At 43.1% G+C, this 19,189-nt stretch overlaps 1 protein-coding gene across 1 annotated transcript in view; it reads right to left on the bottom strand.

Moving 5' to 3' along the window:
• The window catches only part of strn (striatin, calmodulin binding protein), a 284,127-nt gene that overhangs the window by 141,315 nt on the left and 123,623 nt on the right, over positions 1–19,189 (bottom strand). Inside the window, exon 2 of the mRNA XM_084321683.1 lies at positions 15,677–15,780. Within this exon, the coding sequence (XP_084177809.1) occupies positions 15,677–15,780 (104 nt within the window). The remainder of the gene's footprint in view (positions 1–15,676; positions 15,781–19,189) is intronic.

The raw sequence follows: 19,189 nt of genomic DNA, 5'->3' as shown, positions 1-19,189 counted from the left end.
GTGTGTGTGTGTGTGTGTGTGTGTGTGTGTGTGTGTGTGTGTGTGTGTGTGTGTGTGTGTGTGTGAGAGAGAGAATGACGGACAATTGCTTGCTGTGTGAGAGAGAGAGAGAGAGAGAGTGGGAGAGAGAGAGAGAGAGAGAGAGAGAGAGAGAGAGAGAGAGAGAGAGAGAGAGAAGAGAGAGAAAGAGAGAGAAAGAGAGATAGAGAGAGAGAATTAAGTACATTTGCTGAAATACAGTTGTTCTTAATTTTCTCACTTGCTATGTGAGAATGTTAGTTATTATGTTCTCAATGCCCCTTGCATTGTATGAGTTGTGTGGAAGCGTTTGCTAGTTCTAGTGCTATCCCTTTGTACATTGTGGCTGTGTCTGACAAAAGATAAACAATAAATAATGGTATTAGGAATACATTTGCCTCCTGCGTGAACTGTGCATAGCTGAATAGACTATTTTAACGCCGGTCATATGGTGGTACTTGGAGAGCCAGCTACGTTCTCAGGTGGTACTTGGTGTAAAAAGTTTGAGAACCACTGATCTAGGTGATCCAGTTCCGGTTTGTATAATACTAATACACGTCCAATCATGTTGTTTATTGAGTTATGGCAACGGATCGATATGCACGGTGTCTGGATAGAGTCCCGCGAGCGATAGCGAGTGGCCGGACAGAATAGGGGACGGACTAAGCACTTCCGGTGACTTCCGGTTTTGGCAACTCGCCGATCGGCCACCAGGTGGCGGTATTGAAGCGTTGGGAGAGTTGAGCGGAGATCTACAGCACCAGTCAAGACTCCGTGGGTGAAATGTGAATACCATGACGAAAATTTTAAATATTGATCTCAATGACGTGGTAATCAGTCATTGGCAGACAACGCATGGCAGAGAATGACGTGGTAATCAGTCATTACAGGTAAGCAAGAATATAAGAAAAATAATAAGTGAGTATTGTTGAATGAGGCAGGGCTCTACAGTGCGACCATATTGCTCGCATATGCCCCTAAAGATAATTGTGTGGGAACCTCAAAAACCAATTACGCGCAGTGTGCGAACTGCTGATGACAGCCTAAGTTGTACTTTTTATTTTTCCACTGAGAATCGTTAAAAAACTACAAGTCCCACATTGCACTCAAGCCAACGGTCCAATCACAGTAGAGTGAAGTGACTGGTTTCATGGGAAATAAAGCAAATTGCTTGATGCTTGTTTACTTCCTGAAACTCCGCCATTGCGATCAGGGCTCTCGTTTTCCGAGACACTAACTTATTATAGTCTCTCTCTTACCAATAGCAATAGATTTTAGAACACCTAGATTTATCGATAGCAATAGTAATATAACGTTAATGCAACAAAACGAATGCCTTGCTTTGTTAATCATAACGTTGATGCAGTAGCGTATGTCGGTGTGTTGGATGTAACGGACATGACAATAACATAACGTGTACACATTAAAATTGCGATAATCTATTCTAACATTTTCAAATCGATGCAGTTGAATTTCCCCCTTAGGATCGATGCATTGTTACACCCCTACACCAAAACTTGGTTTCACAGAAACTTGGCTGAGTCCAGATGTCCCGAATCACGCAATAGAACCGGCAGACCACTTCTTTGTTCTCCGCAAGGACCGGACGGCAGAAGAGTCACTAAAGAAGAAAGGAGGCGGCATTGCCTTCATGATAAACAAGGAGTGGTGCGATTTAGGCAACGCAAAGGAACTGTCTAACCACTGCTCCCCAGACCTGGAGTTTATCACGATAAAATGTCGACCCTTCTTCCTCCCAAGAGAGTTAACGTCCATCATCCTCATCGGAGTGTACATTCCACCACACGCGAACACTGGGGTCGCACTTTCAAAACTTCACGACGAGGTAAACAAACAGATAGCTAGCGTTGACGCTGCCATTCTGGTTCTGGGCGATTTCAACAGCGCGCGTCTTAAAAAGGTGTTGCCGAATTTCTATCAGCATGTGACCTGTCCCACCAGAGGCGAGAACATATTAGACCATGTTTCAAGTTTCTTTAATAGTTGTCATACAGAAGTACAGAATACTTTCATACAAAATGCTTCTTACTGTTACGCTCCAAAGACTGTGCTAGACAAGATAGTATCAAATAACATAGTATAGCATGTAAATTAGAAGTAGAAAATTAGGTCCCAGTGTTCAGTATAGACATATGTACAATGTTCGATGCAGAATAGACGTAACTGAATTACCATATAATATACAATACTATGCAGTGTACTAATGTACAATACTATATAGTGCAAAGCAGAAATGGGATGAGGTACAATTTAGGTACAATTTACAGTAAGGTGTACGAGTTGTAGTGCAATCCTTCATCAATAAATATAAAGTGTGGGGAGTGGGTGCTACAGTGTGTTTGTTTAAAGTGAGTGTGTGCTATAAAGTGTGGGGAGTGGGTGCTACAGTGTGTTTGTTTAAAGTGAGTGTGTGCGTGTGGATGTGTGTGCTATGTGCGTTTGATGGTTGTTGTTGTGTAGTGTTCATTGTTCGTTGAGCAGCCTGATGTATGAGCCTCATGTATACTCGCAATTTAAGAATGGGTACAAGTCACAAGCTCTTAGCCCATTCGGTAAGTCCGATCACGCCGCCATTTTTCTTTTGCCAAAGTATAAACAAAGTCTCAAGCGAACGCCGGTGGTCTCGCGAGAGGTTAAGCGTTGGACCGTGACGTCAGGGGAGGCACTCCAAGCTGCACTTGAATGCACAGACTGGAGGGTATTCCGTGATAACACAGCCAATATTAACGAATACACTGAAACGGTGCTCGACTTTGTCTGTACTCTGGTAGAAGAAACAATCCCCTCTACCACAATTAGAATCTACCCAAATCAAAAGCCCTGGGTAGATAAATCCATCCGTGAGGCTCTGAAAGTGCGCACATCAGCATACAACACAGGGCTGGTGACAGGCAACATGGAAGAACACAAGACGGCAAGATACAACGTCAGGAGAGCAGTAATAGAGGCAAAACGGCGTTACAGGGATAAAGTTGAACTTCAGTTTGAACAGGCTGACTCTAGAGGCATGTGGCAGGCCTCAGAACAATGACAGATTACAAAGGCACCCCCCTCAAACTGAACAGTGACATCTCCTTAGCAAATGATCTCAATTCCTTCTATGCGAGGTTTGAGGCTGTGAATAACAACACCAGCCTACAAACCACGGCAATGGGGGGGGGGGGGGGGGGGGGTCTGCTGATGGAGACTCAGTGTTCAGGGTAACAGAGCATGAGGTGAGACGGATCTTTAAAAAAGTGAATATCAGGAAGGCAGCAGGACCGGACGGCATCCCCGGCCGCGTCCTAAAAGTCTGTGCCGACCAACTGGCCCCGGTATTCACTGACATCTTCAACCTGTCCTTGGAACAGGCTGTCATCCCCACCTGTCTGAAGAAGTCCACCATCATCCCTGTACCCAAAAAATCTACGCCCGCTTGCCTCAACGACTACCGCCCTGTAGCCCTCACCTCCATAGCCATGAAGTGCTTTGAGAAGCTAGTGAAGGGCTACATCTGTTCCTCCCTCCCCATCAACCTGGACCCCCTGCAATTTGCATATCGCCCCAACAGGTCCACGGAGGACGCCATAGCCCATGTGCTGCACACAGCAGCATCACACCTGGACAAGAAGCAGGGGAACTATGTGAGAATGCTGTTCATCGACTACAGCTCAGCATTCAATACCATAGTCCCCTCCAAACTCACAGCCAAGCTCAGGGACCTGGGCTTGAACTATGACCTCTGCCAGTGGGTCCTGGACTTCCTGACGGGCAGACCCCAGGTGGTAAGAGCAGGCAACTGCACCTCCTCATCCATCACGCTCAACATAGGGGCCCACCAGGGCTGTGTTCTGAGCCCCCTCCTCTACTCCCTGTACACACATGACTGCGTGGCACAGCGGAACAACAACACAATCATCAAATTTGCTGATGACACAGTAGTGGTGGGCCTGATCTCTGCCAACGACGAGAGGGCCTACCTGGAAGAGGTAGATAATCTGTCACAGTGGTGTCAGGAGAACTGCCTCTCCCTGAACGTCAGCAAAACAAAAGAGATGATTGTGGACTTCAGGAGGTCGGGGGTCAAGGACTACAGCCCCCTCAGCATCGATGGGGCACCGGTTGAGAGAGTGAACAGTTTCAAGTACCTCGGAGCCCACGTATCCGAGGACTTGACATGGACCACACACATTGACAGTGTTGTGAAGAAGGCACGACAACGCCTCTACTTCCTCAGGCGCCTAAGGAAGTTCCAAGTCAGTCAGAAGATCCTTAGGAACTTCTACTCATGTACAATAGAGAGCATCCTGACTGGCAACATCACCTCCTGGTTTGGGAATAGCACTGCACAAGACCGTAGCAGACTACAAAGAGTGACACGTTCAGCCGAACGCACAATTGGAGGGGGGCTTCCCACCCTCCAGAACATTTACAACAAGCGGTGCAGGGGGAAGGCTAAGAGAATTATTAAGGACTCGAGCCACCCGAACAACTGCCTCTTTGAACTGCTGCGGTCAGGCAAGCGATACCGGAGTCTTAAGGCGAGCACAGAAAGACTCAGAAGAAGCTTCTATCCCCAGGCCATCAGGCTGCTAAACGAACAATAAACACTATGCAACAACCATCAAATGCACACAGCACACACACCCACACCCACAGGAACACCTCCCACCTCTTGCAGAGACAAGTCGCATTTCTTTCCTCTCTCCCTAGGCCTTCAAGGCCGTTCCTACCGCCGCCTCTACTGCTCCATGGAGCCCGACGCTGCTATGCCCTGCTTCGTGCCGGTGGCCGGACTATACTCAAATCAACTCTAAATGGATCTAATCAGTGGATTGCATATTTTCTTCAAGAAGCAGAATAAGGCTAACCCTCTCTGCCTATTGGGACATCATAATCGGGTTACCAACTTGAAGACGTGGTCATTTTTGGATTATCGAAGCTTTTGGACTGCAATAAGAAGATTTTGGATCAGTTTACCTCGCACAGGATCTACCAAAATGAACTGATAAGACACTTGGACACTTGGACTAATAATGCATTCAGTCATTTGGACGGAGTTGTTAAAACTCACTCCACTCAAATCAATAGTTATATTCCACTCTATTCAAATCAAATTTAAAGGGACGTGGCTGGGATAAATTGTGCCAGTCAGTCAGCCAAAACAAATTCCTGGACCAAGGTCGAACCGAGAGCTCTGGAGTCGAAGGCCCTCTGGGAGATAAGAGTGGCGAGCGGCTTCCCACACCCCAAATCCCTAGTCCGTCCCGTCCCCCCCCTTTCTCTGCATTGGCGCTGCACTGTCGGCTGCCTCGTGTGAGGGAGACCTCCCCCACCCAGGACTTGGCTTGTGCACTCCCCCCCACCTTCCCCCCCCTCCCACTCCCCCCCCCCCCCCTACAGCCCTGTAACAACCCCAACCCACTCCCCCCTCCTTCCGTAAATGGCGCTGCCTATGACGGCTGCCAGTCTGTTTGCGGTGGTGAATATACATATGTTTGTCTCAAGGCTCTGTACCATTATTACTATCTAAAATGTAATAATTGTGGAATATTACTGTAATGAGCTGTATGTGTATGATCCAAGCGTCCTATGATCCTCATAGGAGCATAACAGAAAAAAGCATTCCATGTGAAGGTATTCTGTATCTTTGCATGTCAACTAATAAAGAAACTTGAAACACTCACTTAAACCACACAAACACACTTTATATTTATTGATAAAGGACTTGCACTACAACTCGTACACCCACTGTAAATTGTACCTAAATTGCACCTCATCCCATTTCTGCCTTGCACTATATAGTATTGTATTAGTACACTGCACAGTATTGTATATTATATGGTAACTCAGTTACGTCTATTCTGCATCGAACATTGTACATATGTCTATACTGAACACTGTGACCTCATTTTTTTTTTACTTCTAATTTACATGCTATACTATGTTATTTTATTTCATACTTATCTTGTCTTGCACAGTCTCTGAAGCGTAACAGTAAGAAGCATTTTGTATAAAAGTATTCTGTACTTCTGTATGACAACTATTAAAGAAACTTGAAGTCACTGGCTGGCCCACTGTGTATCTGTGTGTATAATAACTTGGCTAGCGTTATCAACAGCAGAGGTGGGCAATGGGTCCAGCTGCAGCGCCGGAGTGCAAGCGATGTGATGTAATTGGCAGACTCGACTGTCAATCAATGGTCTACCTGACACGCAAACTCAAACAATGTTTCTGTACTGGAGGTGTGATTGATTGATTGATTGAAAACTTTATTAACAGATTGCAGAATGGGTACAATACAGTACGGCTCAATACACACAATTGTTAAGGGGATGCAGACCAGAGAAAGACTTTCGTCTTGTTTACATCATGGTCCCCCATTTTCAAATCATAACATACATCACATACAGATAGACAGTACTGCTACATCTATACATTTATGACATCAGATTTACAAATACAGTACTGTTTGTGATACAAAAAGAGTCTAAAAAAGAGAGTATACATTTGACGAAGAAACTGTACATTGGAGGAGGTTGGGTAGGTGGGGTGCAGTGTTAATTTTGTCAACGAAAATGATGACGAAAGATCTTCGTCAACGAAGCTTTTTCCCGCGACGACAACGAGACGGCACGTTATTGAAGACCATGTGACGCTAACGTCACTAAATTATTAATTAAATATCATTGACCACAACTGAGGACACAAAAATGTAGTTTACAAAAACCATGACGAATTCTCTCTTAATTTATGTTGACTAAAACAAGATGAGACAAAATAATTATAACTTTTAGAATTATTTAGAAGTCACGTTATTATTTCAGCATTTCCCATTTCCGTTTCCGGGTTAAGCTCAGCAGTGTTTATGGCTAAAAGCCAAGCTACATAACATACGTGAGGCTAAAAACCGTGTCCCAGGTCTCTCGTGACTACAGCTTATACCAGGGGTGGGCAATTAACTTTTACAAGGGGCCACATGAGAAACCTGAACTCCTGGTTTGGGAATAGCACTGCACAAGACCGTAGCAGACTACAAAGAGTGACACGTTCAGCCGAACGCACAATTAGAGGGGGGCTTCCCACCCTCCAGAACATTTACAACAAGCGGTGCAAGGGGAAGGCTAAGAGAATTATTAAGGACTCGAGCCACCCGAACAACTGCCTCTTTGAACTGCTGCCGTCAGGCAAGCGATACCGGAGTCTTATGGCGAGCACAGAAAGACTCAGAAGGAGCTTCTATCCCCAGGCCATCAGGCTGCTAAACGAACAATAATCGCTAAACGAACAATAATCACTATGCAACAACCATCAAATGCACACAGCACACACACCCACACGCACACACACACTCACTCAAACAAACAACACACTGCAGCACCCACTCTCCACACTTTAGATCACACAAACACACTTACACTTTATATTTATTGATAAAGGATTTGCACTACAACTCGTACACCTACTGTGAATTGTACCTAAACTGCACCTCGTCCATTTATGCCTTGCACTACATAGTATTGTATATTAGTACACTGCACAGTATTGTATATTGTATGGTAACTACGTCTACGAACATTGTACATATGTCTAAACTGAACACTGTGACCTCTTTTTTTTTCTTCTAATTTTTACTATGTTTTTATTTCATACTTATCTTGTCATGCACAGTCTCTGGAGCGCAACAGTAAGAAGCATTTTGTACAAAAGTATTCTGTACTTCTGTATGACAACTATTAAAGAAACTTGAAACGTGTTGGAGGGCTGAACCAATGATAACTTTAACTTAATTCTGCTCAATATTCATTATCTCTCATTGTAAAATTTACCGCGGGCCTGACACAGACGCCCAAAGGGCCGGAAGTGGCCCGTGGCCCGTGGGCCGTAATTGCCCAGGTCTGGCTTATACCAATAACCATGAACGGAATCTGCTACTCTCTCAACACTCCTGCGGCAGCCGAACAGTTCTACCAAAAGAACATAGCATTTAAGACGACGGAGGCTGAGAGGATGGCTAGGCTAATAGCCTGGGAGTCGGGACCTATATCCCAGACACAGACTTGCTCTCTTTCATCTGTGTACACCCACTACTATCAACATTACACATGGATACAACAAGGACAAGACCACGTTCACTTAAAAAGGTAATGTTGGTATGAAAAGAAAAGAAAAACAGACGAGTACTAACACTGAGATTGACCCTGCTATAAGTTATGAATCCCTTTAGCGCTTAAAGTGCACTAAAACATCGTAATGACTTTATTTTTCATATAATGTTGGGTACATGCTCAGTAGAGTTAGAACGCTCCCAGTCTTAGGGGCTGTGATATTTTGTTACCACACTTTATGCACATAGAAGTGCGGTGGCAGGAGGACGCCTCCTGTTCGAGCCCCGCTCTCCACATTGCTTTCAGTTTAGCTGGTCGTCCACAGTAATACACATTGGCCGTATTACGGGGAGGGAAACTGAAGGGTGGGGATCGGGCGTTGTGGACAGCGACGCCTACAGGTCGGTTGGTGCGTCTGCGCAGTAGAATCTAGAAGCGACGGGGGCGGGGCCCCTCCAAAGCCCAGACCCCCGACGCTGAAAGATCGAGCCGCGCAGGTGAAAAGATGCGACGGCTGTTACCTCGAGTATTGGAGGGGACTCGTGCTATGTATGAAAATTGGGATGGGAGAAATAGAAAATGGGAGAAAAAGTGGATAAAGAAAAAAGAAGTGCGGTGGCAGGTTCGCTAAGCTAATGTTATTAGCCGAATGCTCTGACGTCAGCGATCTACGGTACGACTCGAGGGACAAAAGGGAACGTGTGTGTGACGTGTGTGAAATTTGTACAGTAGGTCCCAGTGAGAATTGCAATCAGTATGTACTGTGTATTTACACTATCCTAATGTTCCTTTGTTGGTTTAAAAAAAAAAAAGGCAATTTAAATCAGAATATGTTCCATTCCATGTCTGACTATTTCTGAATCTATTGACCATTTCAAGGAATGTTTGGTTACTATTGGGCTTCTAGCCTTCTACTGAACTTATTGTGAATATGCTGATAGGGTTTTGTCTAGACTATACTTAAAGGGGAACTATTTTACTATTTCTTTCACTATTTGGGCACTTTTACACAATTCCTGTGAGTTTATGGAACACCTCTGTAATTATATATTTTTTTTAATTCATTGTTTTGTATTTCTAATCAAGTACTCAAAAACAGCATTTTTCTACCTCAAGATCTCGAGCCATTTTGAGCCTGGCCACCTAAACCACTGCGCCGGCGCCTGAACATTAACATGCAGCGGTGTCTTTCTGACATCACAAATCATCACATTTTCAGATGACTCAGTTCAGTGAGGGTGAATATTGTGAGAGGAGAATTGGAAGAATGCGCCAATATGAGAATTAGAGACATAGATCATATTAATATAAGTCCACATAGCTAGGGAACAATGCTAAACACTGAAAAAGGCCATTATAAGATAGTTCCCCTTTAATAAATAGAATTGCATTATTTACAATATAAAAATATAAAATGCCTTTTTTTCATTAGCGAAAACTAGACAAATCATCAGTTTTCTGCGACTAAATCTAGACAAACAAAAAAGACAAAATCGAGACTAACACTGACTAAGACTAAAATGCTCAGACATTTTGTTGACTAAAACTGACTAAATGAAAAATAAATGCAGATGACTAAATATGATGAAAACGAAAAAGGAGCACTTGACACATGACTAAAACTAAAATGAAAATAGCTGCCAAAATTAACACTGGTGGGGTGGAGGGGGGATTGGGTAGGTGGGGTGGGGAAACTGTACATTGGAGGTGGTTGGGTGGGGTTTGGTAGGCGGGGTGGGGGGTAACTGTACATTGGATTATCGACGAAACCTTACTTGGTCCCAAGAAGAGGGTCTCGTGTATTATTGGGTTAGGACATTTACTGTACATTGGAGGGGGTTGGGTTAGGACATTTACAGGGGCCAGTTTCGAATTGCAGTCTCCCGTAGGTGCTCTTTGAGAGTGGTTTTGAAAGTGGGTAGTGATTCACATTTCTTTACAGCTGTGGTGGGTAGGGTGTTCCACATTGATGTGACATAATTGCAAAACGTGTTTAGTCCCTTGTTTGAGCCGAATCTGGGTTTAACATGGTTTGTGGAGCTCCTTCTGGTGTCTACTAGTGCAGGGGTTCTCAACCTTTCTGCTGCCAAGGCACCCCTGTGTTCAATAAAATATTCCAGGGCACCCCTACATACGATAAAGACTTTCCCGGTCCTGTCTTTTTTGCTACAATGATGATACAATGACTCTTTATTTGCCGTGCTGTCGTTGAGATGTTTTGTTGTTTGTTTGTCTTTGTTGCTTGTTGGTGAATCTGCAAATATGAATTGCCCCACGCGGGATCAATAAAGTTGTCTGAATCTGATGACAAAAGTTTTTTTTTTAAATACAGAAAAGGACCACTAAAGTGCTATCTGTTGCAGCTGCACTGTTCTCCATAAAAATAGCATATTTGGATAAGTTTGACAATTTCTCAAAAACAGAAAATCATGTATTTTTTTTAAATACAGAAAAGGATCACCAAGTTACCATTTCTCAAAAAATATAAATAAATACAGAAAATAAGCACTTATTCACTCAGTGGACATTTCTAGCTCAATGCGAGGTCCGCTGCTGCTGGCTAATAATACGGTCAATACGTGGGGAGATCTTTGACAAGGCAACACGCATGTCATCCTCAAGTCTCAACTTGGCCCTATATTTTGTTTTCAGAGCTGTCATGGATGAAAAGCCAGCTTCACACAGATATGTGGGGCTGAATGGTATCAACACCTTAACTGCAGCATCATGAGATACTTGGTACTCAGCACCACACTCTGAAACTAGCTCTCCAGGTGGTATCAGATGAGATTTCAATGAGTTCTTCCAAGAGTTTGGATGGAGATGTGTCAGGAAGCTTTGTCTCAATGTTGTCTGTAAAGTATTTTTTTATCCAGAGTAACTTGGTGATACTTTTCTGTGTTTTATTAAATAATGATTTTCAGATTTTTAGAAATGGTCAAACTTATCCAAATATGGTATTTTCATGGAAAACAGTGCAGCTGCAACAGATAGCACTTTAGGGATAATTTTCTGTAATCCAAAAAGAATTTGGATTCACTATAAAGTGCCTGTTCACTATAAAGTGCCACGTTTTGATATATTGAGCTTTAAACTTTAAGTACATTTTTTGGAACACGCAACCTAAAACACCTTCCTCTCCCAAACCGTTCCTGCAATTGTTTTATGTTGCATGATGATCATGGATACATTTATGTATTGTATTTTTTATGTTTAAATATCAACATAATCTGTCTGTCCACCCTCAGTACATTTACTATCAATATAATATAGTAGTCTGACTTCATCATCTTTTCAAACGCACACACATAGAGGGAGAATGCCCCCCCCCCCCCCTCCTCCCCAGTCCTCCTTCCAAGTCCCCACTCTGCTGTTCTCTGTCGCTCTGAACAGGGCTTTAGCTTGTTGTTAGCTTATGGTAACGGGACATTAATTCCGGTCTTAAACACAACATGGTCATAAAGGAATGGCAAGGATTGCAAAGCATGTTATATGCATTTGACCCGTTGCGGAATAAAACAGCAGGGATTTGTTTTGGGTCGCAAAAACACTACCCTTGCTGTGTTTCAATGTCCGCGTTCCAGATCCAGACGCTACTATACTGCTGAGCTGAGAGACGCTACTGCTCACTGCTCAGCCTGCCTGAGATGCATCCTATTGGCTGTGTGCTGGAGCGGATATGAGTCACGACACCACAGATTTTCAAAATAAGAGTATCATAATGACCTTAATGTTGCTAGCTTTCGAAGCCTAGTTATTATAGCTGGAGCTGCGCGTGGGCATAAATGAGACCCGCTATAGGATTTTCAAAATAAGACTTGTCATTCTATATTTTTAAAGAACATTGCCAGGCATCTCGCGGAACCCCTGTGTGCCGCGGAACCCCTGTTGAGAACCGCTGTACTAGTGGATCTACTATTGGATCTACTTTCTCTGTGGATGGTTGTGAATAAATCTCCATTATGCTTCAATTACTATGTGTTTATTGTATAGCAATAAGGTTGGGTGAATTTGGCCATTGTATAAAAGCATTACATCACTTGAAGTCGTGTGTTATACTCATTAGATCACGCCTAGGGGGGTCTAACGATCCTCTGCTGCGCGTCGGGCCTAACAACCACCCCTAGGCGTGATCTAATGAGTATAACACACTCCTGCGCGTGATGTAATGCTTAATTATAGCTATGGAGACAATAGTATGGCTCATTTTACAGGCATTGTTCATAGTCCATTACTGACTAATCAGCTCATTTCTACACACTAGTTTGTTACACGCTACACATCGCCCCATTTCCGGAATAATCCAGTCTTTTGCCATAGATCGCGAGATATGACACATTATATGCAATAAGCCCAAATCGTTCTGGTTGATCTGGGGGGGGGGGGGTCGTTTCAACTCAAAACTGTGATTGTGTTTGTGAGCATGTTTTAGGTCCGGTAAAACACAAAACTGTGATCGTACAAGATCGTTCAGGTTCAGTAAAATAGATATACCTTACCTTAGCCAGAAGGTATTCCAAAAAGAATAATTCCAAGTGATCGCATCGCCATCGCGATTACCAGTGTATGTCTATACTCGTTTATATGGGAAATACGCTTCAGGCAACAACATTTTGAGGCGATCGCTGTGTCTCTCTGTTCAGGCAGGAGGAGGAGCCCTTGCCAAAATCAAGCCATTCCAAAGGTAGGCGATACTGCCACCTGGTGATATTCGATCATCATTGCAATTCCAACGTAGGCGTATGAATCAGAGACACCTAGATGGCTCCGGCTGACAGTATAGAATGGGGATCAAAGGAAAAGATCAAAGGACCAAAACCCGAGAAATCTCTGGTTTCTCTGGGTTTTGGCGTTCAACGCATGGCGAGATAACCCGACTTTTCTCGGGTTTGGCAGAGAAAGAGTTAAAAGGTTAAATTGTGTTGTATTGTTGTTTTCTCCAGGGTAATTTTGCAGTAACTGACGTGGTTGTTGTTGTGTAACCAGGACACCATTGGTCTCAATGGGCTTCCCAGTGAAAATAAAGGTTAAATAAACAAATGAAAATGCTGCCTGTATGAATCACTGTGTGGCTTGTATTTGGCTTGACGTCATCCGAAATCCCTGCTGAGACCTTGAGTTATTTTTTTCCTAAAAGGGAGAGTGGATGGTCCTTTTATTAGTATTTTGTCCTTTATAGAAGAGTTGTGTATTTTCTTTGCTCAAGGCTGAGACTGAGAGGGAGGCAGAGTAGGGTGGGGGGGGGCAGAGTAGGGTGGGGGCGGGCAGAGGAGAGAAGGCTCTGCTGGGATCTGAGCCCAGGCCAGCGGGGTACATGTGGTTCCAGAGGTGGGAGAGGGTACATCATGTCTGGGCCTTGCATGGACTTTTGAGGAAATTAAAACAGTTTCTCTCACCATCGCAGAAAAACACATTCCTTAACTCTAGAAAGAGTAAGAATAGGCCCTGCCTGCAAGAGACAGGGTTCCATCCAGGGGGGGGGGGGGGGAGAGAGAGAAAGAGAGAGAGAGAGAGAGAGAGAGAGAGATAAAGATGGATAAAGAGAGATTGAGAGTGTGTGTGTGTGTGTGTGTGTGTGTGTGTGTGTGTGTGTGTGTGTGTGTGTGTGTGTGTGTGTGTGTGTGTGTGTGTGTGTGTGTGTGTGTGTGTGTGTGTGTGTGTGTGTGTGTGTGTGTGTGTGTGTGTGTGTGTGTGTGTGTGTGTGTGTGTGTGTGTGTGAAAGAGAGATATGTCCTATCTGGTCCCATCCTGTCCTTCTACTGAGGACAGTGCAGAGTCGTCAGACAGAATCAAACAGGGACTTCCTGCCAACATGCTCTTAACCAATCACACACTGGCTGGACTCTGGGGGAATCTCTCCATCTCTCTCCCTCAATCACTGCCTTCACTCAGGAGACAGGCTGAGACATTACTGCCTTCACTCAGGAGACAGGCTGAGACATTACTGCCTTCACTCAGGAGACAGGCTGAGACATTACTGCCTTCACTCAGGAGACAGGCTGAGACATTACTGCCTTCACTCAGGAGACAGGCTGAGCCATTACTGCCTTCACTCAGGAGACAGGCTGAGACATTACTGCCTTCACTCAGGAGACAGGCTGGGACATTAATGCAAGTGTAAAACCACCAGGTGTTAAGTGTAAAACCACACGTTTTTTGCTGCCCTGTCAGGGGCGCCTGGTGGCCATAATAAGGTTATTTATAGGCCTGATATTCTATATTCTATAATCATATTTCTAGGGATGCACCGAAATTTTCGGCCACCGAAAGTTTTCGGCCGAAAATGGCCAAAAATGGCCTTTCCCCTTTCGGCCGAAAGAGTTTTTTCACCGAAAATATATCACCGAAACAGAAACAACCTGTAACCTAACGCGTGTTGTTGTGATGATGTCATCAAAACGCGGCTTCAGTCATTACATGCGCAACGTGAGCTCTTCAGTCCTGCGTTCTGCAGCCTGTGATAACTCCTCTTGGGACTCAGGAGTCGCGCTGTTTCTATGTAAACTCTGCGCGCAACGTGTCCAATAAATGCGTCTTTAACATGCTTTATATCCTCGCCATTACTATATGCCTAGCTAACAACGCTTCAGTTCCTCTTTCACTCGTCTTTCTTAAGCTACGTCATCCCCCGCTAAGAGTCACGGGAGATGTAGTAAATACAAGTCCTTCCATGTAGGCTAGAACGCAGTGAATGACAGTAGTTCAAGTTTCTTTATTAGTTGTCATACAAAAATACAGAGTACTTTTATATAAAATGCTTACTGTAGCCACTACAGTAACATCATTAAGTCTGCTATAAGCTATTCTCCCTCTCATGTGTGCAGATCTTTATGCAGTTTTAAAGCACCTTGGCTTTGTTCTGAATGCACTTGGTTGTAGTTAACCTACAGAGAAAAGAAAATGCACTTGACTTTTATTAATATTATTTAAGTTAAGTTTTGCCATAATCATGTCTTTTGTCATAATCAGGTAGCTGAACAAAAAAAATACATTATATATATATATATATTTCTATTAATAATTTTCGGCCTTTGGTTTTCGGCCAACTGTTTCCTATTTTCGGTATCGGTTTCGGCCAAGAATTTCCCATTCGGTGCATCCCTACATATTTCAAATAGCTTGTGTCCGGATGGCAGAATTCAGTACTGTATCTACAAAACCTCCTGCCCTTTATTAATTTGCTTAGATTTGAGCCCGTCAAAGATGAAAAAAGGAAAGAAAAAAAAGAAAATTTATATTCTCCTTTGGTTCATTACAATTTACTCAAGCCTAGTAACAGACACAATATTTCTGATGATGACACAATATAATATCATGAAACAATGATATTATATATATATTTATTTAACACTGGGAACACATTCCCTGAGATCCATAGATGTCCCTAGATACCAAGAACATGCAAATGGACCTTGTAGAAGTGGAGCAATCTTCCATTTACTTATGTATTTTTAGGATAATTTTCAGAAAATAATGGCTAGGGCTTAAGAGATTAAGTGTAAAACCACCAGGTCACTGTGTTGTAGTGGCTCAGACACTCAGGTCCTCACCTCTCCTGTTTCAGGGCGAACTCCAGCATCTTGATCCTCCTCACCAGGTCTTTCTTCAGGTTCTCCTGCCCCTTCCTCTCCCCCTGGAGGAACGCGATCTGAGCCTGGAAACAAAGCCAGGACAACCAGGGTTAGACCTATACAGATGATGCACCCATCCATTTTATCCAGTTCCGATACCTGAATTTGGATACCTGCTGATACCGATACCAACAAATAATGACACAACAATGATATTATTATTTTCTTCTTATTTTTTTAATAAAAAATTAAATACAAGACGAACCAATTAGACTAAATTGTTATCACTAACCAGGATACAGTGTAAAACAGGAAGAAATATCAATATGAAAAGAAAGCTAGGGCTGTCCTGATTATCATCTTTTTGGCTTCGAGTTTAATTATCAGCAAATAAATAAATCAATGCAGTAGAAAAAATCTGAGCTTTGGGGGGTAGATCAGTTCTGACTAAATGTTTCCTGAGAATTAGGGATGTCCGATATTATCGGCCGATATTGGCATTAAAATGTGATATCGGAAATTATCGGTATCGGTTTTCAAAAAAAATTATATATTTTTTATTATTTAACCTTTATTTACCCAGGCAAGCAAGTAAGAACACATTCTGATTTTTTTATTGTCAAAAGTATGCATAATGTTGTGTTAATTCCACAACAAGAGATATGTAATGTTAATTACCTGAAATTATTCCGTTTTTTGGGGGGTGGAACCCTGCATACATCGGTATCGGTTGATATCGGTATCGGAAATGAAGAGTTGGACAATATCGGTATAGGTAAAAAAGCCAATATCGAGCATCCCTACTGAGAATAACTGATTACGGTGGCAGAGACTGGGGCTGGAAGCGTTGGGGTGAGCCCTAGTATAAACTACCTGATGAGCCCTAGTACAAACTGCCTGGTGAGCCCTAGTATAAACTACCTGGTGAGCCCTAGTATAAACTACCTGCCAAGACAACATCCACATGTGGCACCAGGATGTGAAGGAAACGCCGCCTGCATACAGACTGAAATAGCACAGGGTCACGGCACGACGCACGGCACCGTGGCAGACAAGAGACTACAATCCTTTCTCGCTTTTCTCCCATCCCCCAATTTAGTCCTTATGCCAATTCCCTTCCTGGTCGTTGTGCGCATTGCCCTATGGGGAGGGTGTAGACTACCACATGCTGCCCTACTGTTGGTCTAGGGAGGGTGTGTGTACTGTGTAGATGACCACATGCTGCCCTACTGTCGGTGTGGGGAGGGTGTAGACTAGGGGTGGGGGGAAAAAATCGATACGTAGTAGTAGTATCGCGATACTTTGCGTGGCGATACTGTATCGATACAGGGACGCCAAGTATCGATATTTAATTATTCATAATAATAATAAAAAAAATTATAAGGAAGTTGCATTGTTCATTTCAATACCTGTAATAGTACAGTAGTCCACACACACACGTGCATTCAGTTAAGTTGGAATATGACTGTAATACAAACAGTTCAGTTTGTCAGGTACATGCAACACAGATTACAGTGTTTACATCTGTCTGCTTGAGAAAATACCATGTTCTGCAATAAAAATTATTGAAGTGAGATGAACAGTTATTTTTAAATGTGTGATCTAAAGATAAACAAAGGGTTTTAAAAGTGTTATATTTATCTTCTCTTATAGTACCAGAGAGAAGCTGAGGAGAATCAACCAGCAACAAAAGCAACATTTATAAAAAAAAATATATATATATATATCTTTTTTTTCTTCTTTTCTTTTACATTTTAAGATTGAACCTTTTTCCCAGTGGTATCAAAAATGGTATAGAATATCGATACTTTTCAAGGTATCGTATCGAAATTCAAAATTCCAGTATCGTGACAACACTACTAAACAGTCGTCCTCGATATACATGTTGTTAATGAAAATAATAGTTCCTTGCAGCGGTATATAAAAAGTAATTTGAATGAAGTTGATTGAAGCAGCACCACACTACAATTGTATTACATGATAAAGACGTACAAAGTACTAAAAGAAAATTGTAATATGAAATTTTGGCTATATCACCCTACTGTACTTCCATCCCCCCATCCACCCTCCGCAACCAGCCTCTCTCTCCAATGACAGGCAGCAGCTGTTGACGCATGACGTCTGAGTCAGCATTACATCACTGGGTAACACACACACACAATGTAGAGAAACACACAAACTCACTTACACACAGAAATGCACAACTCTCTCGCTCTCTCTCACACTCTTGTTCTCTTTCACCCACAGAAAAATGCACTTGCGCTCTCTCTCCATTACACACACACAAACTCTTTCTCACCCCTCACACACACAAGCTCAGAGTACTATGCTAGTAGTACCGTGGCTCCATTACAGACACCTATCATCACACTGACAAAGCAGGACTGACAGCACATGTCTACACCAGGAACACAGACCAAACAAGACCAACATACTTAGGGCCTGATGAAATCCGTTTGATCTTTTCCTGTTTTCGGATATGAATTATCCCATTTTCGGATTTCTCCGTTTTTAATTTTCCTGTTTTCTGATTTCTCCGTTGTTAATTTTCCTGTTTTCGGATTTAATATTTTTTTCCCTTGGATTTAACCCAAAAAAACAATACAAAGATATGGTTTTAGCTAACTTTAACACTTTGGGTGCCGGGAAACGCTTAAACACGTCATTCCCGGCCATGCTCAAGTTGCCGAAGACGCTTTACAGCGTCTTTAATATCAATATTTCAAAAATCTGGGATCGGATTCATATGTCCCCTCCGCTGGCCTGAGATCCACCAGGAGGACCCACTGAGCTCTCTGGCGGTTCAGGAGCGCCATCTGGTGGCCGATCGGCGCAATCGCTTAACAGGAAGTGCCGTAGAGGTTGTGCTGGACGGCCGTATTACTTCCGGGCACTCGGTACATGTCCCGGGACTCTGGCTCGTCACACTACATAGCGATCGATTGCCAATAACTCGATAAACAACATGATTTGGACGTATATACCATTATACAAGCTGGAGATGGACCGGGTAAATCTACATCCCATAATGATACAATTTCTACTCTACGATGATCGCCCAACGGCGCGCGGAGACTGGGGTGAGTTTTAGCGTGTAAAGTTACCGTCTTCGATACTAACTGCTATTATCAACATTTGACCCACATTAGATGATTGGTATAACACTGCCCACGGAATTATAAACGCCCCCTAGCCCATCCGGTCAACATCAGATGACGTGTAGTAACTTCTAGAAGTACGTCTAGTTGGAATTTTTTATATCGCGCTGATTGCCATAAAACTGTATTGCATCATCAATATAATGTATTTGGGGCTATAGATCACGTTCTGGAGAAAGCTGCAGAAAGAGATGAAAACATACTTATACATTAGACCATACTTTACTATGAATATGTGAATGAAAAAGTTTAACGTTGCTACACAATGAACAATACATATAGGACTTTGAATGGGCCCTAATAATGGCAATGTAGCAATAGAATTTAAAAAGTT

Source organism: Notolepis coatsorum, assembly GCF_963971535.1.
Source record: "Notolepis coatsorum genome assembly, chromosome: 9".
Lineage (NCBI taxonomy): Eukaryota > Metazoa > Chordata > Actinopteri > Aulopiformes > Paralepididae > Notolepis > Notolepis coatsorum.
This window is presented reverse-complemented; position numbering and strand designations above follow the sequence as displayed.